The 22,259-nt window shown below is 35.4% G+C and overlaps 1 protein-coding gene across 1 annotated transcript in view; it reads left to right on the top strand.

The window, feature by feature from the left end:
- LOC140157178 (aminopeptidase N-like) overlaps positions 1-22,259 on the top strand; it is a 92,636-nt gene that overhangs the window by 1,717 nt on the left and 68,660 nt on the right. The window contains exons 2-4 of the mRNA XM_072180281.1: positions 2,428-2,853; positions 3,320-3,593; positions 4,053-4,173. Of these exons, the coding sequence (XP_072036382.1) occupies positions 2,428-2,853; positions 3,320-3,593; positions 4,053-4,173 (821 nt within the window). The remainder of the gene's footprint in view (positions 1-2,427; positions 2,854-3,319; positions 3,594-4,052; positions 4,174-22,259) is intronic.

Here is a 22,259-nt window from a genome sequence, read left to right as displayed (position 1 = left end):
TTTTGCCTTGCCAAAATCCAAAAATGGTCTCTATTCGCCGTCGAAGCTTCGAAGTGACGTCATAATCAGATTAACTATACCATAGCAATAGATGAATACAATTTTTGAATAAACCGCCCTGCACTAAAAGCAGATTGCACTAATCACCTGTGTATGTCAGCAAACATAGATTGAATACAATACCGCTCTTTTCAAAGATAATAATCTTACAGGTGCGAGTGATCAGCCTTTCTTTGACATCTATGGTTCAATGCATCGATACCGAGTGAACGTTGTAGTGCAAGGCGATATAGTCAAAATTGTATTCATCTATTGCTATGGTAGTTAATCCGATTAACTACGTCACTTCGACGGCAAATGGCCTCTAGATAACATTAATATGTAATCATGCGCAGAAAAATGGTTTCCGGGGGATTTCTGGATGAAATTCGCCGAAATATTCACCGAAGTCAAAAATACGTACCAAATTTTTGGACAACTTTTTGGAATATCGAGACGTGGTAAGGTGAGGCGAGGTCTCCAATGAAGCTCAAATGACATAAACAACATTGTGATCGATGCAGAAAATAAGGTTTTGTAGACGAGGTATTGATGGTCGAAGCAACCAAAAAAATCGATATTCATTATATCTAAATCAATATGTTATTGAAAAATATCACGTTGATGTTTTTCAAAAGTATATTCTATAAATCGTATATTTTGAAAACTTGCTTGATTTATTGTTGTTAAGGAGTTATGTACGTTTTACAAAAGTGTTGTTGTTTCAGCGCTCTTTACAACATAACTCAAGAACCACGGGACCTACAAAGGTATATCTGTGATATTTGAATTTTTCTACAAACTCGCTATGAAATGATCCAGAAAATGATCAATGCAATTTTTGCCAAAGATCATTACCATTCGCAAGATGCTGTGAACTACCAAATTGCAATAGTTTAAAATAGTTGCTAACCGTAAGATGAAATTCAACGGTATAATTAAAGTCTAATATCTAATTAAAAAATATAATTCCTTCTTTGTTCAATTTAAGGGCTGGGGTATGAACGTTTGGACAGTATTTATTTTGGGACATTAGAGCACATCAGACATATCGAATTGCATTCTGAATACGAAGAATGTCATTCTGATATCAAATAATTTTGATTTTTGAAATTCGCAATTTAATACACATTTTATGGCAAATCATTAAAATTGATATTTTGATATTTAACAGTACTTGAAGTAAACTTTATAAATCTGATGATTATACTTAAAGTGTATGTAGGTGGGATAAAAAGCCGACGATCAATTCAAAATTTTGACCTTTCGTATTGAAGATATGGTTTTTTTCCCAAAACACCAAACAAAAATAAGGTCTTTTTGGGAAAAAATCCATATCTTCAATATGAAAGGTCAAAATTTTCAATTGACCGTCGGCTTTTCCTCCCTGCTACATACACTTTAAGAATATATCATTAGATTTATATAATTTACTTCGAGGACTGTTATATATCAAAATGTGAAAAATATCAAATTTTATAATTTGTCATAAAATTTGTATTATATTGTGATTTTGAAAAATGAAAATTATTTGATATCAGAAAGACATGCTTCGTATTCAGAATGCAATTCGATAGGTTTGAGGTGCTCTCATGTTCCACAAAAAATACTGTCGAAACGCAATAAACGCTCATTTTGGATCCCTTAATGTAATGTTTTGCATAATATACGGGGGGGGGGGGATTTCCACCGCGGATACTGGTATAAAATTGACACTAATATTTAAAGTCTACATGTATGGCCTACATACTCCATACTCACAAGACTGTGATGTAAGGCAGCTGTTCAAATTCCAAGATTTATTTCATAATAGATTTTAATTTGTTTGGTTCAAGTTTAATTTACAGTTTGCCAACAGTATCATGTGATACACACTACCTACATTCAGACATTTGTCATCTTGCCAAATGTCCCACTCGAATCTGAGTCTATTTTTCATGAGCTATAAAACTATTTTCTTGTACAAAGTAATTTTACTTTGGTGGGAGTTGGAAAATATTTTTGGGTCCTAAAAAGGGGGTGAATAAATTTAGTCCTTAATAGGGGCATCAAAAAAATGAGGGTAAAAGTCCGCGGTAACATGTACGAATTTTTTTTTGCGCCCTCTGAGCGTATGAATGGTGAGTATTTCAATTATGTAAATTGTGTACTCTCAAGCTTCAAATCAACAAAATTTGCGCACTTTACAATTTGGGTGTAAAATAAATCAATTACAAAGAAAATTGATAAATGTTCATTCATATATTTATTTATTTATTTATTTATTTATATTTTATTTATTTATTTATTTATTTATTTATTTATTTATTTATTTATTTATTTATTTATTTATTTATTTATTTATTTATTTATTTATTTATTTATTTATTTATTTGTGTATTTTACCAGATTTCCAGTGGGCAACCAAACTCATAGCGGAATGTGGCACAATGCAAGATTATCGTCTCATCTAAAACCATCACTTTACGATATCCGACTACGCTCCGATTTCGTCAACTTTATTTTCGATGGCGTCGTCTCAATTGACGTTGACTGTCATGAGAAAACTAACGTTGTTGTATTGCATTGCTCAGAATTGACCGTCACTGACGTAGCAGTAAGTTCCTCTGATGCTCCACATCCTACTTGGGAAAGTAACCCTGCTTTAGATGGAAATCCCTGGTTTCAGGAGGAAAACCAATTTTTGGTATTTAAACTGAAAAGCGCATTAGCAAAAGGACGTAATTACACAATTCATGTCAAATTTTCAGGACCTCTTCAGCAAGACTACGTAGGATATTACACAACACCGTATGAAACTTCATCGGGAACAAGGTAAGACTTAAAGCTTAGTTTTGGTTTGTCGCGTAGTTTCACACAGTTATACATGTAGCTATGCTCTCAGATCTCGAGAGCAGTTGGTATCATCACTTTGTCCAAATATGTCTGTATCGCTTACATTTTTACAAATCATCTGACATTATATCTTCATGTTTGGAGCTCGCTGATTTTGGCAGCCATTATATTTTTCTTTTGGACTGTAGTCTTAGAAAAAAATGAACATACATGACATAGAAAGGTTCTGTATGTTTTACAAATATTGTGCATACTCGTAAGTTACAAATCTGAACAATACGATAAAATTGGGTCATTAAGGGATGTTCAATAACTTTGTGAGTGTGAATTCTCACAATACTGTCATACAATATAAACTATATAGTTATAATACCCCGGGGTACACACAATTATTGCACTGCCACTTATCACTTGTTATCTTTCTTTCCATCATTTCCATGCACAGATGGATCGGTTCTACACAGTTCTCAGAAGTTTATGCCCGACAAGTCTTCCCCTGCTTCGACGAGCCCGCCTTCAAAGCTCGTTTCCTATTAACATTAGACCACGCACCTGACTATAAAGCCATAGCCAACATGCCATTGATATCTAATAGTACTCTTGAAGATGGATGGACGAGGTCAAAGTTCGAAGAAAGTGTACCAATGTCAACTTACTTGATGGCATGGACTGTATTTGACTTTGACTTTAAAGAAAAGACGACGTCTGATGGCGTATTGGTAAGGCTACGTAAAAAAATCAAAAGTAAGACTACGTTGGACCAACGTTAGTACAAGTCGGCAGCGTTTACGGTTGTTTGGCGAAGGTCGGTAACGTTGGGCGAACGTAAACAATGTCGTTGGCCCAAGCAGGAAGCCCATTGGCCTAACATTGAGCCAAAGTAGTCTTGGTAGTTCTTATCCACTTTATTATTATGTCTCGAATGGCCGTCTTTCTTCAATTAGCATAAGCCAACACTTTACTATTACATTACGTGTCGGTTGTGATTACTAACCCCACATGCTCATGGCAAAATAATATAATGGTATGATGTTTGGTGTTTTTTTTTTTCAGATTTATCCGGCTCGAAAAGCGGACAATTGAAAATAATGCAACACATGATGGTCAATTTTAGCATTAAATTTTCGCACGCATTCGTCCCTTTTAATAAATAATTATGTCCATTCTCTTTTTAATAGTTTCGTGTTTGGGCACGTGAAGACGCCATTAATGCTGTTGATTATGCTCTTGAGAAGGGTGCCGATGTGTTGGATTTCTATGGCGAGTATTTTGGTACTAAATTCCCTCTGCCCAAAATGGGTAAGTTAATCCTTTAACAGTATACTTCGGTTATATTTATAAATGCGCTTTTATAAAAAAGCACGTGCCCACGCACTGCTATAACCATGATAATATCTTGTAGATAGTAAGTCTCGAAGTGACCTTCTACATAGCGGGTGGTCTTCCTATACATTTGAATGCAAAGACAGAAGAAGACGAGACTACTGTGCAGCAAAATTGTCTATTTTGTTCAACTTTGTGATTATATTGTAAACGTTTCCGTCGTTGATTTTTTTTTATTACAAATTCGGAATCCCCCCATGTGTTTTGCTATTCAATTAATACTTCAACTTGATGACTCTGCAGAGCTCCTATGCTTTTCCGTATAGACGAATCCAACGAGCCAAGTCATGGTCAGGATTTGGTCGGCCATCTTTGGTTTCCCGCTAGCACCAACCTGGGGTTTTGAGCTACCGATTGTGCAAATAAAGCCGCCTAACACCTGGAGAAGATGCAAAGACGAGGAGGGTTAATAGAATAATATATACAATAGAGGTAATCCTGTCGCATCTATTCATGCATTGCATAGTCCTTTTGTTCATCCTTTTGTTCATCCATTTGTAGGCTACATTTATTAATAGATACGACGGGATTACCTGCGGAATTATCTCTATTGTATATTCTATTAACCCTCCTCGACCTTCTCTAGGTGTAAGGTGGCTTTTATTTGCAGAACTGATGGAACTGTATTGTGTTGTAAATCATTCTTTTGTCTACCTGTGTTTTCGCGGAAGGTGTAAAACGGGTGATGGAATGCAGTTTAAAATTTCCGCCAAGGCCGAATCATTTCACATTTTGGATGCATTGTAGCCGACGGGGACCCAACTAAAGGCTGCTAGTCAGGTGTAGGAAGGCGTGTATTTGGATTCGTCTATAGTGGTCAAAGCATGAGGATTTCAGGGGGGCCGGCCAAGATTGGCTCAATTTTGACGTTGTCATTGGTTTTACACGTAAACACAAAAATGTCTCAAATAATTCCAAAACTGTACGTATGTTATTAAGCACTATTTTATCAGTCTAAATCCGTTGAGGTTCGCCAGTGAACCTCATTGTAAAGGCCCGTTTTTTTGATTTTTTTTGTATGAATAACGCACGATATGTTACGATATATACTGAAAATTTCCCTTACGTGTATCAATGAGTTTACGTGGTGTAGTGGTTACGGATCTCGCCGCCCACGCAAAGGGTCCCGAGATCGATTCCCATCCCCGGCGATGATTAAAAATTTATCTTCTTCTTTTTTTTTTGAATTTAAAATTATTTATTTTCATGTGAAAATGTATTGCACTGGGAAATATATTTTGTGCATTTTTTTTCTGTAATGGGGCCACCCGGCCAATAGAGCTAAGAACGGATCTTGGCTCCGGGAAAAAATAATTGCGTCCATCGTGCAGGCAGTGTTGCCGTCATATTGTCTGTTTTGTTTACGCTTTTGGCTGTTGCCACATTGAATAATGTAGTCCACCATCGTCTGGAGGATTTGGACACGTTTGCTGGTCTTGGTATGTCGTGCCCATGAGTCACGTGCGTATTTATAAAAGCGCATTTATAAATATAACCGAACTACACTGTTTAATAAGTTATATATCCTGTAGACTGTAGTCAAGAATACAATATGCAGAATGATTGTAACTAATACAATTCAATAATGACCTCTTGATCAAAGAAATCTCACGCAACGTTTGCACAGTATTTTTTCTGGGACATAAGAGCACGTCAGACATGTCGAATTGCATTTTGAATACGAGGAATGTCCTTATGATATCAAATCATTTTGATTTTTTTGAAATTCGTGATAAAATACAAATTTTATGGCAAATTATTAAATTTGATATTTTTTTATTCCTCGAAGTACATGTAAATTAATTAATCTAATGATATGAACTTACAGTGTATGTAGTTGGGTGGAATAGCCGACGATAATCTAAAAAATGTTGACCTTTCACGTACTGAAGGTACACATGTTATCACAAGGACATCCCTCGTATTCAGAATGCAATTAGATATGTCTGATGCGCTCTAACGTCCCAGAAAAAAAAATGCAAACGTTACTGCCCGAGCCCATTAACCAAAAATATAGTCGGTAATATACAACAAGCGGAAAAGATTAAGAAATAATTACATTGCACGCTACCCGAAAAAAAATCTAAAGGAAGCACAGTGGTACAATAAATTTGTGGTGGAGGGGTGTGTGTGTGGATGTTGGGTGTTGGGTGTGGGGTGTGTGTTTGCATCATATTGCATGTCTGTGGGCTTCTGTGTTGGTGTGTGGTGTGTTCTGTTATTCGTCTTATTATGCTGAGCAGTGTTCTGTTGCGTTGTCATTATAATTATCATAGAACGATTGCAAAATATATAAATACTCCAAAACATCAACGCAATCAACAATGTAAGAATTATGATTGCAGTTATTGGCTAGCAACGTTTGCGCAGGTTTTTTTTTTGTGGTACACAGTCGAGTCTTCCCGCTTAATGTGTAATAATCATCATAATATGATATACACGATGTTAAGGAATTGGATAGCAACGTTTGCACAGTTTTTTGTAGCAAACACTGCCGAACAAAGTGGCATGCGAAGTCGCGATTTGCTGCCGACCCCAGAGGTGCACTGCCGCAGCAACTTCATGATCTATCTAGAGTATACATATCGAAATTACACGTACACACATATTGGTACTAGAACGCTACTGCCCTTTGCCACAAAGTAGTTGAGCAGCAGTGTACATGCATATGAGAAGGTTCGACCACAACAATTCTCTTATAAATGTATCTACGCACAGTCTCCACCTGGATACACCCGAGCACATAGATATTTCCAAGCACAGCGAGTCTAGCCTCTACTCAGTCTGTTTTATACTACACGGTTGAGTGCATAGCATCATAAGAGCTATGTGATTTCAGTGTCAAAACCTCAAGTGTTCTCTTCATCCAATCAGAGGAAAATTTTTATATCGAACGAAAGCTATAAATTCCCCATAAAAACACTTTTTCAGTTCAATGTTTAGAGCAAGAGCAAGGCGAATGTGGTAAATCTGTTGAAAAACGTATCCCAGCACCTTTTTGACCAAAATGTAGGTTTTAAAAGTCTAAACCTCAAATGTTTCTTACAATATTTTACAAATTTTACGTCATTAAATGAAAGAGCATACTTATATTGTTCATATACTAGCTTCATTTTAATGAGCAATGGTCAATTCTCTTTAAATTGCAAATCTTGTGCAAAAAGTTACTATTTTCGCCTGTTTTGTCATACGGTTGTAAATTCAATGAACTATGACTTTGCTAAAGAGTGCTTACAAATTGATATGTGGGTCGGCAGGAATAAGAACCTGGTAGTGAACCATCACCTTTAATTTGTATCAGAATACATTTTAACCCCACTATTTACTTTCATAACAATACTATAAAGTGAGTGATATATCTTGAATGTTTTCTAAGGTTGCGCACTTAATTGATTCTCCTATATAAAGCCATATTTTATTCAGTTATAAAGGGACCATTAGAGTAACGCCGTTATTGTTAAATCAGAGTCAACAACCCACGTGGTCTTCAAAAGGACAATCGGAAGTAAATGAACCGCCCAGGACAATAATGTTTTCTTATACTATTCACGCTGACCTATACTGAGCAGCAATGAGGCCTTCTCTAATTAAACGCGATATTTCCTGGATATTTAAGAAAACAAGAAGGGCGTTTGCAAATAACGTGAACAAAAGACTAACAAAGGAAGAACAATAGTGAGAATATTACGCAACTTGCACCAGTATTGACGTTTCATGCGGTAAATTCATAATTGGAGACTACCACTTTGCAATTGTTTTGGGAGGTTTCGACTTGTATCGCTGACACATGAGTACCTAAGAAGAGAAGACCTACAAAGCAAGTGATGAATGAGCTACTCAATTTTTACATTTGATGACGAAACACAGTTGAGCATACTTGCCCCCAAATTGGGGGCAAGTATGCAACCCACATATTAGGACGTGAAAATCGGTCATAGTAAAGAAAACGTTTGGAAGTAATCTTTAACGTTTGTTACGAACGAACTAATGAACGGAGACATGGGATTTGACGAGCTGCTATTAAATCACAACTTCAGGGTATACGATGTATTGTTGGTCGAAGCAGCCAAAAAAAAGTAGTTCGCAGCATCTTGCGAATGATAGTGAGCTTTAGCAAAAATTGCATTGTTCAATTCGTAGCGAGCGTGTTGAAGAATGAAAAATATCACAGATATAGTTTTGTAGGTCCTGTGGTTCTTGAGGGCTGAAACAACAACACTTTTGTAAAACGTACATAACTCATTAACAACAATAAATTAAGCAAGTTTTCAAAGTATATGATTTGTAGAATGAACTTTTGCAAAACACCAAAGTGTTATTTTTCAATAATTTATTGATTCAGATAATGAAAATCGATTTTTTTTTTGGTTGCTTCGACCAACAATACCTAGTTTACCCTTGTGCGATTTAACCCAAAACAACACTTGTGATAACATCGGATCCGCTGCCTCAGAATATGTACCATAGAGCAACGCATATTGTCGTCGCTTTTCTAATTGAATTACTTTAATATAGTGTTGTTTTAGTAGCTTTGATGCTTTTACGCATTAGAAGCAATAGGTGTAAGGAAATCTTTCTACTGTTATCCTTCATGGTCCAATAGCGTGAATAAAACTGTAAAACATAGAAATGAGTCGTTGTAGTCGCTTGTATCATATGACACGTTGAAAAATAGGGTCTGGTAATACTCAAAGATGTGAAATCGTCACGAACAATCTATATTTTAATATTATTATGAAATACGATAAAAGGCAGTTCTTAGTACTTACCATTTTATAGGGCATCTCAATAAACAAAAGCTAACGTCAACAAATGTAAAATATATCTAAAACATGTGGAATATTGATTCTATTACCCTCACGACCCATTATTGAAAATAAATAGTGCGTTAAGGGTAATGCAGTTACACCCAAATAATGTGTTCGAAGAAGTAAAACGTAAATAATGGGTGAGGCGCTCATCAGAACCCATTATTTAAACACATTATTTGGATGTAAAGGATGATGCCGGGGGATGATGCTAGTCCACACTCTTTATTTCTACACTATTACCACAAAATAGTTTGACTTGAAGAGCAAATATCACTTTATTGCCCAAATAATGTGAAGTTATTTACTTCAACATATTCAAGGTGGAGCGCATGTACGCGCATTTACAGTGCACGTGACAGGGCGTATCGCTATATTGTATGTGCAACCAAACGTAATGCTATGCGTCGAATGTGATACGCTGCATTATTGCAGAATAATGTGCTTTCACGTGACCATGGCACAGCGTTCGTAACTATTTTTAAAATACCAAACTTATTTCTTAAAAATCGAACTGAAGGATTGTCATGATTGTGCCCTATGTGCATGCGCGTATTTGGGGGGGGCTTTGGAGGCGCCAGCCCCCCGGGGTCAAAGCAGGGAGCGGCCAAAATGAAGGGGCGGCGGAAGAAGAAGGGGCGGCAAAAAATAAGGGGGCGGCAAAAAGAATTAGTAAATAAAAAAGGGCGAACAAATTTGATAAAGCATAAAAATTTTTGAAAAATGGAACTATACATCAAAATGTGCTGCTTTTAGGGCGCTAGCGCCTGAAACCCTATTAATCTCAAATTTGGACGCAGCTTCAAATCGCGAGCGTTCGCTCAAAGCACTCTATACGCGCACTTGTTATAAGACGACGCAAAGATACACAAAAGAAAAAGTTCCCTCAACGCATTGATGTCACTAACTTACCAAACTATAGTTAATTTGTTAATGACAAATAGTTTGAAAAGTAGCTTTGCATGACGATATTAACTTTAATTTATGAACATGTAAATTGAACATATTATTTCAATGGATTTCAATGTTTAAGTAGGGGTCGGTTATAGAGGGGTAAAAAAAGGGTGATGTGCCAGATTCCTTAGGGCTCAAGCTTATTTGATGCAACATGATCTCCTGAGCATTTTGACACCTTTTTTACTGAAATCGGCCAAAAAATGAGAAGGTGCCGGCCAAAAAACTTATTCGGACAGGGGGGGTCTGAGGGGGGTCTGAAAATTGTAATTTTTCATCAAAAATACTATTCTATGCCTTATTCTATTGATATTGGTGTTGTTTTATATGTTATTGGTGCCAAAGAATCCATTTTTTAAAGTTGTAATAGATTTGGAGCATCCATGTTCTCGGAAACAGCCATTTTATGTCAAAATTAGGGTATGAGGGCGCTTTGCATTAAATTCGAATTCGCTCTTCCAACTGAAATTTTTGTTGACATAACTATAAAGATAATCATAGGTGGAACCTCCACAAGAAATTTGGACCTTAAGCTTTTTTTCGTTTGACCGTTGCACCTTTTTTTGTAATTTCATGAAGCCCTCCATTGAAATGTACACAGTATGAAAGTGCATTGACCCCTGTACATTTCAATGACAGCGTTCCATGAAATGTTCATATGGGTGTTGAAGTCAAACCGTATCATGTAATTAGTTCAAATTTCTTGATCAGGTGCCACTTATGATTATCTTCATAGTCACGACACTAAATTTTACAGTTGATAGAGCGTGCGCGTGCTAAGAGCAAAGCGCCCTCATACCCCAATTTTGACATAAAACGGTAGTTAGCAAGAATACGGATGCCCTGAATTTAATGCAACTTTCACAAATGGATTCCTTGTCACCAATAACATATAAAACAACACCAATATCAATAGAATAGGGCATAGAATAACAATTTTGATGCAAAATGACAATTTTCAGACCCCCCTCAGACCCCCCTGTCCGAATAAGTTTTTTGGCCGGCACCTTCTCATTTTTTGGCCGATTTCAGTAAAAAAGGTGTCAAAATGCTCAGGAGATCATCCTGCATCAAATAAGCTTGAGCCCTAAGGAATCTGGCACATCATGGTTGTATAACCCAGTACTAGTTTACTAGTTTTACTACTTAACAACGAGGCCTTCTCTATTACCACAATCAATTTTGTGCGATTGTGCAAAATCTATTGTATCAAAATACGGCACGTGTAATTTAAAAAGAGACAAATACTATGACATACAAACAGAATGTAATTGCTAACAATATCTTACCAGTTTTCCACAATTATCAAGCTTTTTTTTATAGCGGGTATTTGAATTATCAATCAACATTACTGGTCGATCACGATAGAATTTCAGTCTTTAAAACTTAGACTCCGTGGAGCAAGCGTTAACATTGCTACCCAAGCAGCCTGGGGTCTGGGACTTAGTCTCCGGACCAAGTAAGGTGCCAAATTCGGCAGCCGATGAAATGGGCCGGTATACGTTTGGAGAAGTCTTAGAATTTGATTTGGGTTACAAAATACGGTATACGTATTATGGTTAAGGTTTGGGATTAATGCTGTAAATATGTTCAAACAAATCATTTCAAACAAATGTCATGTATTTCTGACGACTAAATCACTACTCTTTGGAAATACAGCGTCATTTTAAGCAACTTATAGACTATGCTATGCACATAACGCATTGTAGAATACATGAAGTGGCCATACCCTTATATAATCTGGTGGAAAATCAAATAATGTTATGTGAGTGCCAAGATAAGCACCCCCCCCCCCCGATCAATGTTGAGTCCCCCCTCCCCGATCAATGTTGAGTCCTACTTTTTTGGTCACGCGCGCCTAGTATAGTGACATCAACATTGATTGGTGGGGAAGGGGAGGATTGAGTGTTTGGAAAAAATATAGACTTGACATCAAAGAAACCTTCATTTCATCACGTTAAAAATTACGGAAATAAGGCCATAACATAGTGTACGTTTTCCATAAGTGTTCTAACACATTTGTACACACAAAGTAAATAAGATAATTTTTGTTATAATGAGTGACAAATAAATAAATAGATAAATAAATAAATAAATAAATGAATGAATGAATGAATGAAGGAAGGAATAATTGATACCAAATTTGAAACCGTGGAAGTTTCTATCATTAATTTCGAAATTTAGAGACTGGTCACTTTAAAATCTTAAAACCATATTTTGTGCCCTGTTTTTAAAGTTTACTATTCATGACTGTAACTGTCAAAAGGTAAATTGAAATGTGTGAATTATTGTTTTCACCAACAATTACTCCATAGAAGAAAATAAAAGTAAACGCAACATCTCTTGATTAGAAAACAAAACAAAAATAAACCCGTGCATACTTGTTTTGTTTTATAATTTTAAAGAATGCGGTCTACCTCAATTGAAGTAACGGAGTAAGAAAAAGAAATAAAAGAGGAAAAAAAATAACAGCATTACATGGATTCGAACTTATGATCTTCGTGTGAGAAGCGGGTGAACTAACCATGAGCCACTGGGGAAGCTTATAATCGCAATCGATTTCAGTGTATTTAATGCTCTGTCCATGCTACTGTATTGTGTTAAAAGCCATGGTTTTTTCCTATTTTGCTGCATTTATCTCACTTTTTAATAAAAATATGCACGGTTACATTACACATCTTTGTGTCTGCGATATGTATATAGGTAATTATTTCTCCATAAGCCAAATTAGTACGGTCTACCATGGTGTAAAATAAATAGATATTACCTTTTGAAGTTATATTATGTTGGTAGACCGTTATTGCGTCATTAATTATTGTTATCCTTATTATAAATAAATTTGCATGACTACCAACAGTTCTGCTACAGTGTAGTGGTTAGGTTACTGACTTGTGATCACGAGGTCTAGAGTTCGTGTCTCGTTATTGCCGATTTCTTTGGCTTTTAAATTCTGCTCTGTTTCCTTTTATAAATTTCAGATGACACCTAAGACTGTGGAATTTATGGATTCATATTTTTTTTTCAGTTATGATCAATCGGTGGGATTAGAAATTACTTTAATGGGCGTTCTCGATAGAATTTCATTTATAAATACTTAGACTCTGTAGAGCAAGCGTTAACATGGCTACCCATACGTTTTAGAGGTTTTAGGTGTATAATTTAGAATTTTGATTTGGGGTTACAAAATAGGGTATACGTATTAGGGTTAGGATTTTCTATTAGAGTTAGAAATATGTTTTGGGGTTAGGATTTGAAATAAGAGTTAGACCTACCATGGTTACAGTTCCAAAACGGAGGGATCGTAAGGCCTCCTATATAGATATATCTTTACAAGCTGTTGCGGCGACTGAGGGCTATATCACAATTTCATGTATCACCAGAACCGGGGATCAGAAGTGTATCAGAAGATAGGAAAAATGCTAAGTCCGAAAGACTGAAAAGTTATCGAGATCAACCTGTAATGACGGTGACAGCCTATATGCCTACATTCATACATTTTGTGTGATATGTTTCCGCTTTTATTTTTTGTTTTATTTTTTTAAAATCTTATCAAGGATATTATAGGAATTTGAAAAACGATTTTTAAGAAATTTGAGAAAAATGCAGTTTTGTGATTTTTATTGCAAAAACGACCATTTTTTTAAAGATATTTTTGTTTTGATTCGTTTGTGAAATTTGAAACTCTTATGACTTTCATAATAGGAGATCAGGAATGTCCCTGAGTATGTTGACTGAGTTAATAAAGTTTGACAATGACCATGATCAAAATCGCCATACTAGGATCCACAGCATGCTCATCTATCAGGGGAACAGTTCTTAAACCCCAACACATTTGTACATTCATTGAATGACCTTAGAAGATTTGGGTACAAAACTCATATTCTGCAACTTGAGGTCAAATTTTGCACTATGATTATGTAATTGAGGTTATTGGACTATGTCATTGGGATGAGGCTCTTGTGGGCCATAGTGTTTTATACGAAGTCAGATTTTGCAATTCGGAACAAAATATTTCAATTGAATTTTAAACAAATGCGAATTTTAAGCTGTTGAAATCACAAATGGAAACAACTTATTTTCGTTCGAGTATATACATAAGATATAATATGCATAGAAACGTTCGAAAAGTCGCTTTCCAGCACTTCTAAGAAAATAATATTTCAAAACTACTTACTGTATGGTTCGTATAATATATAGGAATCCAAATATTACATTCTATGACCATTCTTTGACAAGTGATTTTTGGTTTATTGCCTAATAACTATTATCATCTATTAATAATTATTTGAATGCCAATCTCCCCCTCCCTACCTACGAATAGGCCTACACGCGGTCATCATTTCTGACCGATTTCATTTTGGCATATATATAGGCCTAACCGATTTCTCTTTGGCATATTAACGTGTTTTTTTTGGCCTATTGATTTTCGATATTGATTTTTGATAATCGATAACCAATTCTTTATCAATAATCAATAATCATTTGATCCTCCTCTACCCCTCCCCATATACAACCAACCTAGCTATTAGCCATTTCATTTTCCAGTATGTCGTTGCATTTAAGTTATCAACATCGATTAATATTGATACTTGATTGATCGATTATCGATTATTGATAATCGATTATCAATTCCCCTAACTCCCTCCCTGCCCCCCCCCACACACACACACAAGGAAATTGTGCTGACAAATGCAAGCCCCATGATGCTACAACAAAGCATTTTGTACTCCTTCCATTACTGGTCGATCACGATAGAATTTCAGTCTTTAAAACTTAGACTCCGTGGAGCAAGCGTTAACATTGCTACCCAAGCAGCCTGGGGTCTGGGACTTAGTCTCCGGACCAAGTAAGGTGCCAAATTCGGCAGCCGATGAAATGGGCCGGTATACGTTTGGAGAAGTCTTAGAATTTGATTTGGGTTACAAAATACGGTATACGTATTATGGTTAAGGTTTGGGATTAATGCTGTAAATATGTTCAAACAAATCATTTCAAACAAATGTCATGTATTTCTGACGACTAAATCACTACTCTTTGGAAATACAGCGTCATTTTAAGCAACTTATAGACTATGCTATGCACATAACGCATTGTAGAATACATGAAGTGGCCATACCCTTATATAATCTGGTGGAAAATCAAATAATGTTATGTGAGTGCCAAGATAAGCACCCCCCCCCCTCCCCCCCCCCTCCCCCGATCAATGTTGAGTCCTACTTTTTTGGTCACGCGCGCCTAGTATAGTGACATCAACATTGATTGGTGGGGAAGGGGGAGGATTGAGGTGTTTGAAAAAAATATAGACTTGACATCAAAGAAACCTTCATTTCATCACGTTAAAAATTACGGAAATAAGGCCATAACATAGTGTACGTTTTCCATAAGTGTTCTAACACATTTGTACACACAAAGTAAATAAGATAATTTTTGTTATAATGAGTGACAAATAAATAAATAGATAAATAAATAAATAAATAAATGAATGAATGAATGAATGAAGGAAGGAATAATTGATACCAAATTTGAAACCGTGGAAGTTTCTATCATTAATTTCGAAATTTAGAGACTGGTCACTTTAAAATCTTAAAACCATATTTTGTGCCCTGTTTTTAAAGTTTACTATTCATGACTGTAACTGTCAAAAAGGTAAATTGGAAATGTGTGAATTATTGTTTTCACCAACAATTACTCCATAGAAGAAAATAAAAGTAAACGCAACATCTCTTGATTAGAAAACAAAACAAAAATAAACCCGTGCATACTTGTTTTGTTTTATAATTTTAAAGAATGCGGTCTACCTCAATTGAAGTAACGGAGTAAGAAAAAGAAATAAAAGAGGAAAAAAAAAAATAACAGCATTACATGGATTCGAACTTATGATTTTCGTGTGAGAAGCGGGTGAACTAACCATGAGCCACTGGGGAAGCTTATAATCGCAATCGATTTCAAAAAATAAAATGCTCTGTCCATGCTACTGTATTGTGTTAAAAGCCATGGGTTTTTCCTATTTTGCTGCATTTATCTCACTTTTAAAAAAAAATATGCACGGTTACATTACACATCTTTGTGTCTGCGATATGTATATAGGTAATTATTTCTCCATAAGCCAAATTAGTACGGTCTACCATGGTGTAAAATAAATAGATATTACCTTTTGAAGTTATATTATGTTGGTAGACCGTTATTGCGTCATTAATTATTGTTATCCTTATTATAAATAAATTTGCATGACTACCAACAGTTCTGCTACAGTGTAGTGGTTAGGTTACTGACTTGTGATCACGAGGTCTAGAGTTCGTGTCTCGTTATTGCCGATTTTTTTGGCTTTTAAATTCTGCTCTGTATCCCTTTTATAAATTTCAGATGACACCTAAGACTGTGGAATTTATGGATTCATATTTTTTTTTCAGTTATGATCAATCGGTGGGATTAGAAATTACTTTAATGGGCGTTCTCGATAGAATTTCATTTATAAATACTTAGACTCTGTAGAGCAAGCGTTAACATGGCTACCCATACGTTTTAGAGGTTTTAGGTGTATAATTTAGAATTTTGATTTGGGGTTACAAAATAGGGTATACGTATTAGGGTTAGGATTTTCTATTAGAGTTAGAAATATGTTTTGGGGTTAGGATTTGAAATAAGAGTTAGACCTACCATGGTTACAGTTCCAAAACGGAGGGATCGTAAGGCCTCCTATATAGATATATCTTTACAAGCTGTTGCGGCGACTGAGGGCTATATCACAATTTCATGTATCACCAGAACCGGGGATCAGAAGTGTATCAGAAGATAGGAAAAATGCTAAGTCCGAAAGACTGAAAAGTTATCGAGATCAACCTGTAATGACGGTGACAGCCTATATGCCTACATTCATACATTTTGTGTGATATGTTTCCGCTTTTATTTTTTTGTTTTATTTTTTTTAAAAATCTTATCAAGGATATTATAAGGAATTTGAAAAACGATTTTTAAGAAATAAAAAAAAAATGCAGTTTTGTGATTTTTATTGCAAAAACGACCATTTTTTAAAGATTTTTTTGTTTTGATTCGTTTGTGAAATTTGAAACTCTTATGACTTTCATAATAGGAGATCAGGAATGTCCCTGAGTATGTTGACTGAGTTAATAAAGTTTGACAATGACCATGATCAAAATCGCCATACTAGGATCCACAGCATGCTCATCTATCAGGGGAACAGTTCTTAAACCCCAACACATTTGTACATTCATTGAATGACCTTAGAAGATTTGGGTACAAAATCTCATATTCTGCAACTTGAGGTCAAATTTTGCACTAGGATTATGTAATTGAGGTTATTGGACTATGTCATTGGGATGAGGCTCTTGTGGGCCATAGTGTTTTATACGAAGTCAGATTTTGCAATTCGGAACAAAATATTTCAATTGAATTTTAAACAAATGCGAATTTTAAGCTGTTGAAATCACAAATGGAAACAACTTATTTTCGTTCGAGTATATACATAAGATATAATATGCATAGAAACGTTCGAAAAGTCGCTTTCCAGCACTTCTAAGAAAATAATATTTCAAAACTACTTACTGTATGGTTCGTATAATATATAGGAATCCAAATATTACATTCTATGACCATTCTTTGACAAGTGATTTTTGGTTTATTGCCTAATAACTATTATCATCTATTAATAATTATTTGAATGCCAATCTCCCCTCCCTACCTACGAATAGGCCTACACGCGGTCATCAGTTCTGACCGAGGTCATTTTGGCATATATATAGGCCTAACCGATTTCTCTTTGGCATATTAAGGTTTTTTGGCCTATTGATTTTTGATATTGATTTTTGATATTCGATAACCAATTCTTTATCAATAATCAATAATCATTTGATCCTCCTCTACCCCTCCCCATATACAACCAACCTAGCTATTAGCCATTTCATTTTCCAGTATGTCGTTGCATTTAAGTTATCAACATCGATTAATATTGATACTTGATTGATCGATTATCGATTATTGATAATCGATTATCAATTCCCTAACTCCTCCCTGCCCCCCCCCACACACACACACAAGGAAATTGTGCTGACAAATGCAAGCCCCATGATGCTACAACAAAGCATTTTGTACTCCTTCCATTACTGGTCGATCACGATAGAATTTCAGTCTTTAAAACTTAGACTCCGTGGAGCAAGCGTTAACATTGCTACCCAAGCAGCCTGGGGTCTGGGACTTAGTCTCCGGACCAAGTAAGGTGCCAAATTCGGCAGCCGATGAAATGGGCCGGTATACGTTTGGAGAAGTCTTAGAATTTGATTTGGGTTACAAAATACGGTATACGTATTATGGTTAAGGTTTGGGATTAATGCTGTAAATATGTTCAAACAAATCATTTCAAACAAATGTCATGTATTTCTGACGACTAAATCACTACTCTTTGGAAATACAGCGTCATTTTAAGCAACTTATAGACTATGCTATGCACATAACGCATTGTAGAATACATGAAGTGGCCATACCCTTATATAATCTGGTGGAAAATCAAATAATGTTATGTGAGTGCCAAGATAAGCACCCCCTCCCCCGATCATCGTGTTGAGTTCCTCCCCGATCAATGTTGAGTCCTACTTTTTTGGTCACGCGCGCCTAGTATAGTGACATCAACATTGATTGGTGGGGAAGGGGGAGGATTGAGGTGTTTGGAAAAAAATATAGACTTGACATCAAAGAAACCTTCATTTCATCACGTTAAAAATTACGGAAATAAGGCCATAACATAGTGTACGTTTTCCATAAGTGTTCTAACACATTTGTACACACAAAGTAAATAAGATAATTTTTGTTATAATGAGTGACAAATAAATAAATAGATAAATAAATAAATAAATAAATGAATGAATGAATGAATGAAGGAAGGAATAATTGATACCAAATTTGAAACCGTGGAAGTTTCTATCATTAATTTCGAAATTTAGAGACTGGTCACTTTAAAATCTTAAAACCATATTTTGTGCCCTGTTTTTTAAAGTTTACTATTCATGACTGTAACTGTCAAAAGGTAAATTGAAATGTGTGAATTATTGTTTTCACCAACAATTACTCCATAGAAGAAAATAAAAGTAAACGCAACATCTCTTGATTAGAAAACAAAACAAAAATAAACCCGTGCATACTTGTTTTGTTTTATAATTTTAAAGAATGCGGTCTACCTCAATTGAAGTAACGGAGTAAGAAAAAGAAATAAAAGAGGAAAAAAAAATAACAGCATTACATGGATTCGAACTTATGATCTTCGTGTGAGAAGCGGGTGAACTAACCATGAGCCACTGGGGAAGCTTATAATCGCAATCGATTTCAGTGTATTTAATGCTCTGTCCATGCTACTGTATTGTGTTAAAAGCCATGGTTTTTTCCTATTTTGCTGCATTTATCTCACTTTTTAAAAAAAATATGCACGGTTACATTACACATCTTTGTGTCTGCGATATGTATATAGGTAATTATTTCTCCATAAGCCAAATTAGTACGGTCTACCATGGTGTAAAATAAATAGATATTACCTTTTGAAGTTATATTATGTTGGTAGACCGTTATTGCGTCATTAATTATTGTTATCCTTATTATAAATAAATTTGCATGACTACCAACAGTTCTGCTACAGTGTAGTGGTTAGGTTACTGACTTGTGATCACGAGGTCTAGAGTTCGTGTCTCGTTATTGCCGATTTCTTTGGCTTTTAAATTCTGCTCTGTATCCCTTTTATAAATTTCAGATGACACCTAAGACTGTGGAATTTATGGATTCATATTTTTTTTCAGTTATGATCAATCGGTGGGATTAGAAATTACTTTAATGGGCGTTCTCGATAGAATTTCATTTATAAATACTTAGACTCTGTAGAGCAAGCGTTAACATGGCTACCCATACGTTTTTAGAGGTTTTTAGGTGTATAATTTAGAATTTTGATTTGGGGTTACAAAATAGGGTATACGTATTAGGGTTAGGATTTTCTATTAGAGTTAGAAATATGTTTTGGGGTTAGGATTTGAAATAAGAGTTAGACCTACCATGGTTACAGTTCCAAAACGGAGGGATCGTAAGGCCTCCTATATAGATATATCTTTACAAGCTGTTGCGGCGACTGAGGGCTATATCACAATTTCATGTATCACCAGAACCGGGGATCAGAAGTGTATCAGAAGATAGGAAAAAATGCTAAGTCCGAAAGACTGAAAAGTTATCGAGATCAACCTGTAATGACGGTGACAGCCTATATGCCTACATTCATACATTTTGTGTGATATGTTTCCGCTTTTATTTTTTTGTTTTATTTTTTTAAAAAATCTTATCAAGGATATTATAGGAATTTGAAAAACGATTTTAAGAAATTTGAGAAAATGCAGTTTTGTGATTTTTATTGCAAAACGACCATTTTTTAAAGATATTTTTGTTTTGATTCGTTTGTGAAATTTGAAACTCTTATGACTTTCATAATAGGAGATCAGGAATGTCCCTGAGTATGTTGACTGAGTTAATAAAGTTTGACAATGACCATGATCAAAATCGCCATACTAGGATCCACAGCATGCTCATCTATCAGGGGAACAGTTCTTAAACCCCAACACATTTGTACATTCATTGAATGACCTTAGAAGATTTGGGTACAAAACTCATATTCTGCAACTTGAGGTCAAATTTTGCACTATGATTATGTAATTGAGGTTATTGGACTATGTCATTGGGATGAGGCTCTTGTGGGCCATAGTGTTTTATACGAAGTCAGATTTTGCAATTCGGAACAAAATATTTCAATTGAATTTTAAACAAATGCGAATTTTAAGCTGTTGAAATCACAAATGGAAACAACTTATTTTCGTTCGAGTATATACATAAGATATAATATGCATAGAAACGTTCGAAAAAGTCGCTTTCCAGCACTTCTAAGAAAATAATATTTCAAAACTACTTACTGTATGGTTCGTATAATATATAGGAATCCAAATATTACATTCTATGACCATTCTTTGACAAGTGATTTTTGGTTTATTGCCTAATAACTATTATCATCTATTAATAATTATTTGAATGCCAATCTCCCCCTCCCTACCTACGAATAGGCCTACACGCGGTCATCATTTCTGACCGATTTCATTTTGGCATATATATAGGCCTAACCGATTTCTCTTTGGCATATTAACGTGTTTTTTTGGCCTATTGATTTTCGATATTGATTTTGATAATCGATAACCAATTCTTTATCAATAATCAATAATCATTTGATCCTCCTCTACCCCTCCCCATATACAACCAACCTAGCTATTAGCCATTTCATTTTCCAGTATGTCGTTGCATTTAAGTTATCAACATCGATTAATATTGATACTTGATTGATCGATTATCGATTATTGATAATCGATTATCAATTCCCCTAACTCCCTCCCTGCCCCCCACACACAAGGAAATTGTGCTGACAAATGCAAGCCCCATGATGCTACAACAAAGCATTTTGTACTCCTTCCATTACTGGTCGATCACGATAGAATTTCAGTCTTTAAAACTTAGACTCCGTGGAGCAAGCGTTAACATTGCTACCCAAGCAGCCTGGGGTCTGGGACTTAGTCTCCGGACCAAGTAAGGTGCCAAATTCGGCAGCCGATGAAATGGGCCGGTATACGTTTGGAGAAGTCTTAGAATTTGATTTGGGTTACAAAATACGGTATACGTATTATGGTTAAGGTTTGGGATTAATGCTGTAAATATGTTCAAACAAATCATTTCAAACAAATGTCATGTATTTCTGACGACTAAATCACTACTCTTTGGAAATACAGCGTCATTTTAAGCAACTTATAGACTATGCTATGCACATAACGCATTGTAGAATACATGAAGTGGCCATACCCTTATATAATCTGGTGGAAAATCAAATAATGTTATGTGAGTGCCAAGATAAGCACCCCCCTCCACCGATAAAAGTTGAGTCCCCCCTCCCCCGAACAATGTTGAGTCCTACTTTTTGGTCACGCGCGCCTAGTATAGTGACATCAACATTGATTGGTGGGGAAGGGGGAGGATTGAGGTGTTTGGAAAAAATATAGACTTGACATCAAAGAAACCTTCATTTCATCACGTTAAAAATTACGGAAATAAGGCCATAACATAGTGTACGTTTTCCATAAGTGTTCTAACACATTTGTACACACAAAGTAAATAAGATAATTTTTGTTATAATGAGTGACAAATAAATAAATAGATAAATAA

Source organism: Amphiura filiformis, chromosome 7 (assembly GCF_039555335.1).
Source record: "Amphiura filiformis chromosome 7, Afil_fr2py, whole genome shotgun sequence".
Lineage (NCBI taxonomy): Eukaryota > Metazoa > Echinodermata > Ophiuroidea > Amphilepidida > Amphiuridae > Amphiura > Amphiura filiformis.
This window is presented reverse-complemented; position numbering and strand designations above follow the sequence as displayed.